The sequence below is a fragment of the Schistocerca piceifrons genome, chromosome 1 (assembly GCF_021461385.2).
Source record: "Schistocerca piceifrons isolate TAMUIC-IGC-003096 chromosome 1, iqSchPice1.1, whole genome shotgun sequence".
Classification (NCBI taxonomy): Eukaryota; Metazoa; Arthropoda; class Insecta; order Orthoptera; family Acrididae; genus Schistocerca; species Schistocerca piceifrons.
Genome location: NC_060138.1, coordinates 1,019,600,423 through 1,019,608,793, shown reverse-complemented (window position 1 = coordinate 1,019,608,793; position 8,371 = coordinate 1,019,600,423). Strand labels below are relative to the sequence as shown.

Genomic DNA, 8,371 nt, shown 5'->3' with positions numbered 1-8,371 from the left:
TGAAGACGGCCGATGAATTTGCTGAGTATTTCACGCAAAAACTTCAAAACTTAACACAACATCATTATGAATCAAAATCTCAGAGTCACTACTTTAAATCAAGCAAAGAAATCCTCCGTGATACTACATGCATCATCATAGTGGATTTTGCAGAGAACTATATCTTTTTGCTTCAGGATGCTGTACAAGGATTTCACTGACAGAACGTTCAAGTCGCCCTTCATCCTTTTGTGGTGTACTTTAAAGCAGATGATTGCATTAAGTCAATGTCATTGTGTTGTACAAATGACTGTTTGCAGCTTTATATAAACACATCCTATGTTTTCCAGAAAACTGCTCTCACCTATGTATTGGAACAATCACCAAACATCCACCATGTTATGCACTTCAGTGATGGCAGTTCTGCACAATATAAAAACTTTAAGAACTTTTTTAATTTGTACCATAACAAGCAAGATCATGGAGTAATGCAGAATGGAATTTTTTGCCACTAGTTATGGCAAAAATGCGTGTGATGGAGTTGGTAGTACTATTAAACGTTTAGCAACAAGAGCAAGGTTACAGTGTCCATATGACAGTCACATTTTAAGTCCAAAAGATCTGTTTACATTTACCAAAGCTCATGTTCCAGGGATACAAACATTTTATGTTACAACAGAGGAAATAACAAAGTTCACAAACATGTTACAAAAACGATATGAGACTGGTTCTACCATTCCTGGGACAAGAGTGAATCATTTTTTAAAACCACTGAATGAAAACAAGTTACTGATAAAGCGTGTTGCATCATCTACTAAAATCATTCAAGTTCCTCTTGGAATTCAAAATACTGCCGCTAACACAATTAAAGAAGAAACATTTGTCGCAGCTATCTATGATAACCATTGGTGGCTTGGAAAAATTCTAGAGATAAGTGAAGAACACGGAGATGTGAAAGTCGAGTTCATGAGTTCAAGTGGCCCTACCTCAAGTTATTCATGGCCACTCCACACTAATGTTTGCTGGATACCTTACGAAAACATTTTAATGACTGCCTGCTCGTAGTGCAAGCACAAGTATTGGTCGCTTATAAACTTTTGAATCAGACATAATATTGTACATTGAATACTTGTTTGAAAGAATGAATGATATTTAGAATTTTATAAATGTGTGTTATGAGAACTGACCATCATTTGTGACCACTAGGTAAGAGTCACAAAATGAAATGTGTATATTATTATTTATGTTCTTTCTGTTTTAAATGATTAAACAGAACAAGCACCCTTGGTTGGTTGGTTGGTTGGTTTTGGGGAAGGGGACCAGACAGCGAGGTCATCGGTCTCATCGGGTTAGGGACGGACGGGGAAGGAAGGCGGCCATGCCCTTTTGAAAGGATCCATCCCGGCATTTGCCTGGAGCGATTTAGGGAAATCACGGAAAACCTAAATCAGGATAGCCGGACGCGGGATTGAACCGTCATCCTCCCGAATGTGAGTCCAGTGTCTAACCACTGCGCCACCTCGCTCGGTGCACACACAAGCACCCTTCTGAATTTTTTATGTTGAAATGTATGACAATAGGAATTCTTTGAGACAAAATTTAAAATGGTGGAACTTGTGATTTTGACGAAAAAAATTTATGAAGTTTGTAAAAAAATTTGAAAAATGACTTTAATTACAGATCTGCACATATTTATATGCACAGTTGCAGTATTTTCATAGTTTAGTGATATAGTTGGTCCTTTCATCTTTCTAATGACACCAAATTGAATAAAATTGATTTATAAATAAGGGAGTTGTAGTAGTTTAAAACTGTCAATCTACCTTTCGTGCTGATGCCAGATGGAGAAAATGCTAGACATTTCCAAATGGCCTCATGACTACAGTTTTGATCTAGAAAAATCTGAAAAAAATATTTTATCACTTTCTGTTTATGTACTTTCTTACACCAAATTTTCACATACGTCTGTGACATAATGGCAACGAGATTTCTTTATTTTGGGTGATCTTAAATGAAATGAGCTGCAATATTTTCTTCTAAAAAATTGCGGATCCTTTATTTCGTGGCTTGTAGGTTAATGTTTACCTTGTTTTGATTTGATTTTCGTTTTTATATATAGCCTTTTCTACTACATCTGAGTATAACTTGCAATCGATTACTAACTTCTCTAAAATGATATTACCCTTATCTAACGTACCTACTGCAGCTTGACTAATGATATCACTCAGATTTTCATTAATCTTCTCTCTCTCCTTCTTAGCACATGTTGAGTCAACTTCTAATATTGCTACCCTTAACGTAAGCTCTTCTACAGCTGGAGGTACACCTTCATAGTCTCTATTAGTCTGTTAACGACAGTGGTTACCTTTTTTACTGTCGAAACCAGCTGGTTCTGTGTGGCTTCAATGTTTGTGTTTATATCTGTGACTTTCTTTATCAGTTGTTCTACTCGATCGTGATGGTCATTAAAACAAACTACCGTCTGTTTTACCTCCATAATGTTACAATAACTTCAGAAAGTACTTCATGCTTTACTTGTGTTTTCATATCATTCAATTTTTCGTCAAGTTCAGTGAGAAAATTTTTGGCTAAGTCATCGAGTTTCTATGAGACCGTGTCTTGCAAATCCTTGAATACTTGGTTTTGTTCTTGCTTCATTGCATTTAGATCTTGTGTGACAGTGTTTTGTTGCTGTTTCACCATGTTCATATCTTGTGTCAAATCATCAATTTTGATACTCATATCTTGTTTCATATCACTGAGATTGATTTTTATGTTATATAATAATTGCCAAAGCAGTGCATCAGTTTTTCTACCGTAGTTGCTGCCCTCTGTGCTACGCAAAATGGTTCAAATGGCTCTGAGCACTATGGGACTTAACATCTGAGATCATCAGTCCCCTAGAACTTAGAACTACGTAAACCTAAACTACCCTAAGGACATCACACACATGCATGTCCAAGGCAGGATTCGAAGCTGCGACTGTAGCAGTCGCGCTGTTCCGGACCGAAGTATGCTTCCCAAGTTAATGTTTGTGTTGTTACCAAGAGGTGTCTGTAACGTGTTGTCAAGATTCATATTTGGATCGCTCTCTGACGTTTCATTCATGAGCGGTATGTCGCTCTGGGAGATCTGTAACACTGGCTCATCAGTTATCAACATTGTGTAGTCAAGGTTATTCTGTCATGGAGCGTCGCTATCATTTGTCACACCTGCGACACTTATCTCTGATATACTTAAACCTTCTGCAGTAGGCATGCATGGCGCCTGAACTTCAATTGTTCGTTCTCGCAATTCTACGCCATCTTGGCTGATTGCGTTTTCGCTATCGCTTTCAACAATGCAATCCGAAAATAAAGGAAGTAGGTTAAAGTACGCTTGTTGACCCACTGCTTCAATACTGCTCAGCAGTGTGGGATCCGTACCAGATAGGGTTGATAGAAGAGACAGAGAAGATCCAACGGAGAGCAGGGCACTACGTTACAGGATCATTTAGTAATCGCGAAAGCGTTACGGAGATGATAGATAAATTCCAGTGGAAGCCTCTGCAGGAGAGACACTCAGTAGCTCGGTACGGGCTTTTGTTGAAGTTTCGAGAACATACCTTCACTGAGGAGTCAAGCAGTATATTCTCCCTCCTACATATATCTTGCAAAGAGACCATTAATATAAAATCAGAGAGATTAGAGCCCCCACAGAGGCATACCGACAGTCCTTCTTTCCACGAACAGTACGAGATTGGAATAGAAAGGAGAACCGATAGAGGTACTCAAGGTACCCTCCGCCACACACCGTCAGGTGGCTTGCGGAGTATGGATGTAGATGTAGATATATTTTTCGGCCATCTTATATGAAAATGCAAAAAATAAAATCCTCGCAATAATGTTATCATTTCATACGTTAATTATTAGGGGAGAGTGGGGGAAATACATGCACCTAAGGAAAAATCGATGTGAACCATTCGTTACGTCATTAAAACCTACGAAAATAAGTACATACCATACAATGGACATTTCTCCACACATTCCAATCGTCTGTAAATAGTTATAAACAGTACCTTAATTTTGGACATTAAAATAAAAAAAATGCAAATGCGTGGTATTCCCCACCCCTGAGGGTAATGACCAGCAAAGTACTTGGTAATAACACGTAAAGCAAACAAACCATAAAAATTTACAATACTTGCTATTCTTACTTGCTTATTAGTTACTACAAATAGTAAACAGTATATTTAAGAACGAAATAATGTGATTCTTCAAACATCTCTTCTAATTTTCGTTTTTTACATTTTTATTGATGTGAAAAGAGTTCATTTTCTCATACAGCAAAGATCGCACTTGTAACCTTTTGGAGTGTTCGAGCCACTACATTCTTCATGACGCTATCTGCTACAAGAAATACATCGGTACCATAGTTCTCCATATTTCCCAAACTCATCACAAACTTAACAGACATCTTCTGAAATCGCCAATGGATCAATATCATCCATTTCATCGTCATCACAAATGTTCTGCAAGTCCAGATCTAGGTCATCCTCGCTGTTACTTTCACTTTCTTGGTGGTGTTTCTTTTTATATAATGTCTGTTTCTTCTTCGAGACTTTTTTAAGTTGCAGATTTCTGCACTTATCTGCTTCATCCTTAAGATTTCTTTTCTTGTTTCCTTCAGCTTTCTTTTTCATGGCGTCTCTTTGTTTCTTTATTGACAACTCCGTTATTCTTCTCTGGAGTTGCTGTAAGAATAACTGACTTTCCCTTAGGCTTTCCCTTGGCTTGTTTCGTCTTAGTAAGAATTTGTTTTTGTTTTGGAACAGGAGATTTGCCTAATACACTAACGTGCTTGACATATGCACTTTTAGTTGATGTTGTTGTGACCTCTTCTAGGCCTACTAGAAGTAGAATATCTTCTGCTGAAGATCCAGGAATCTGTTCTTGACACCTTTTGGGGATATGTGGCTCGTTTGTAGGTGCAACCACTTCATTTCCATTTGTTGCATTCGGAACCTCTTCATCTTCAAGGACAACATCTCTGAAGATCTCACATTGTTGTAAGTCATCATGCTGAAATTTGTTTGGATTGAAAGGACAAATCCCACATGCCTTAAACCCTGACTGCCCTTTGTCCATGGTAGCGACCTTAATATATGCCTTATAAAAAGTTCTGCTAACCCATATGGTTTAATTTTTTGATACACCTGTGACTTCACATACATGTCACATTCACGATTGAAAGCTGATTTCTAAGAAGAAAAGGATGTAACATCTAGCGGTTGAAGCTTGTGAGAATTGTGTGGAGGTATGGTTACCGTGAAAATAGAATGTTTTTTACAAAATTCAAAAATATCAATTGAAACGTGGCTGCTGTGATTATCTAAAATCAGCAGCACAGGGTCATCAATAGTTGATTTTACATTGTTCTGAATATGTTGGATCAATTCGAAAAATAATGACTCATTGGACCAGCCATTAACGGAACAACCATACATTGCTCCAACTGGTCCACCTTTACTTAAGAGATTTGACATCCTCTTCCTGGGGAAGATAAACGTAGGGGGGATGTAGGAACCAGCAGCACTGAAACAACATATCACAGTCACGTTTTTCCCACTTTCCCAAGACGTGGCCCCACCTATTTGTTTAACACCTTTAGGAGCCAAAATTCTCTCGGGCTTTTGTACAGTATTTATGCCCGTTTCATCGACGTTGAACACTTGCCCCTCTATAAATTTATATTTTTCAAAGACATTTTCTAAATTTTTAAAATATGCATTAACCTCTTCTTCATTAAATGTCTGTATTCTGTTAATGCTAGTTGCCTTAGGTTTTCTCATGCTAATACTTGGGTTTCTTTTTAAAAATAGAGCTAGCCAATCCTTTCCAGCTAACCTAGATGACTTATCAAAATTGTTTGCAATGTTGTTAGCCTCTGCATACTCAAATGCAATCTTTCGCAGCTGGATGCATGTAATGCTATAGAACAGCTTGGCCATTGTAATAACATGATCCCTAATCTCATTTTCCTGTTCTGTCGAAAATGTTGGGTTACTTCTAAGTTTTGGACCCTCAGTATTTTTAGCCTTCATTCTCGTTCGCGGAATAGTTTCATGAATCCCAAAAGCTCTTGATACTCCTCCTATTTTTCTTCCAGATTTGATGGCATCAAGAGACTTACAAAGTTCCTCTTGTGTCCATTTTGCTTCCTGGTTTATTCTTTTATAATATCTACCAATCTGAAATTAAAAAAAAGCCTTGTTAGTACTGAAAATATAACCTACAAGGGGGAATTCCACACACTTCAACAGTTGCGAGGCATTACCCCACCGTAAGTTCGGTGACTAACCTAAGCATAACTCGAGACCTAATTCAATTAGCAGGACAAATCTACAATTAAATTAAAGGTTTCATCTAGGGTTAGTAGTTGATACACAAGAATTACATTAAAGCAACTAATAGTAGCACTTACCTTGCAAAATACAGCTGACCAAAATTACATGAGACACGCTGAAAATAAACAATACTGCACTGCTCCAACAATGCCACTGGAGGAGGAGGAGGAGGAGATTAGTGTTTAACGTCCCATCGACAATGAGGTCATTAGAGACGGAGCACAAGCTCGGGTTAGGGAAGGATGGGGAAGGAAATCGGCCGTGCCCTTTCAAAGGAACCATCCCGGCATTTGCCTGAAGTGATACAGGGAAATCACGGAAAACCTAAATCAGGATGGCCGGACGCGAGATTGAACCGTCGTCCTTCCGAATGCGAGTCCAGTGAATGCCACTGGAAATGGCTGGCATAAGCTGCGTAGTAGTTGTTATTCCTGCCGGCAGGGTGTAGCACCAACTGGGAACAGCATACGCCATTCAAACTGCATAAATCAGCCTGCCTGTGATTACTCACATGCGTGTAATTCCCCAACCTTCCCCTTGATACATGTAATTTACGTAATGTCAAAGCCTGTTTCGCATCTATTATAATGTACAAACTATTGTGTCAGAATTCTTTATGTTTTACTGAAAATGCGTACCACACTGAAAAATACCTGTAAATTTTTCGCCAGTAAAATTCAATAAAGGAAATAATGAGGAAAAGGTTCCTATCTACATCAAAAGAGGCGCTACCAAGTGTAACCAACTTGTGTAGCTGTCCTGCCTTTGCTGCGCTGGACAAAACAGCTTACTAGGAAAAATTTTACGTGACCTCAGTCCAGTTGTTATTTATTTCAAAAATTTTCTCCTCAATTTTGCCTTTTTGCGTTACTTGCTCCCCATCATGGTTCACGCAAACAGAAAATATACGCAATTAGTTTTTATAATTCATAACAATGTCATAGTGCCCTGAAGTCCTGGCACACAAGTCCACAGTTGTAATATGAAAAAAAAACGTAATTGAATTTGATTGCGTTGTTAAAATGTCTGTGTTTCTCTTAGTTTTTACTAGCGATCAGGCTTCGCTTCCTTTTTAGTTAAAGGTGCAGGCGGCGGACTCCAGGAACACTGGCGCTTGTCGTAATCACGAAAATCCTCTTTCTATAGTTTTCCTCTTTAGTTCAGTAAATAACATGCTTGATACTGTTTTTTAACATCACATTGTTCACACACATACACACACACACACACACACACACACACACACACACACACACGATACATCTAGATCGCAATACTTCATATCTAAAATCGCTCATCCTGATCGTCCTTCTACATAGAGAGAGTCTGTAAGTGTGTCTGTCTATACAAAAAGCAGTATGAAAAAATGTTTTCTTTTGTCTGTGACCTAACGCGCATTCATAATTAAAATCTCTGCTAATGCTTCCGTTTGATCGATGTTTGGTTTTTATTTTGTTTTTAAATAAATATTAACTTTTCATCATCCTGGGGATTTTCACCATGTACTTATACAGATGTTTCTTCCGCAGGAACTGTTTGCTGATGCGCCATGCCCTGTTATCATCAATTCGAAGGTGGTTATTTTTCCCTCTCAGTCCCGATTTCGGTGCTGATCTACAACTTTCATTTCACGGCGAAGGCGTTGAATCACCATTTCGTCGAGGTTGCAATGTCAGCTGCCATTCTCCGTGATGAGTTTGGCAGAAGCTGTCGGGACGAATCTCGCTGTTGTTGAGGTCGCGGGGGAGTGACTGCATCAACGGTTTGCAGCGTGAGATGCGGGAGTACTGTGACCGCCTCATCCAAACTGGTTTCGTCAGGGTTAGGGTTGACAGGAAGGGTATCTTCCAGGTGCACTTTAAAGTGATCCTAGTCGACGTTCCTTAACTGTCGTCAGTCACTCACTGGGGAATTTCTGTCCGGGTCAAGGTCAAAAATAACTGGCACTTGATTCAACGAAAGTGCAAGTGTTATATCTCTTTTTGGGATGGCAACGTCTAGGACATC

At 38.8% G+C, this 8,371-nt stretch overlaps 1 protein-coding gene across 1 annotated transcript; it reads right to left on the bottom strand.

Moving 5' to 3' along the window:
* Positions 1 to 5,218: 5,218 nt before the first annotated feature.
* On the bottom strand, positions 5,219 to 7,915 carry LOC124777278. Its single transcript, XM_047252622.1, has 4 exons — positions 7,877 to 7,915; positions 6,442 to 6,479; positions 6,300 to 6,336; positions 5,219 to 6,208 (listed from the first exon to the last, which is right to left on the bottom strand). The coding sequence occupies exons 1-4, from the start codon at positions 7,913 to 7,915 to the stop codon at positions 5,219 to 5,221; spliced, it is 1,104 nt and encodes a 367-aa protein (XP_047108578.1).
* Between the last annotated feature and the right edge of the window lie 456 nt (positions 7,916 to 8,371).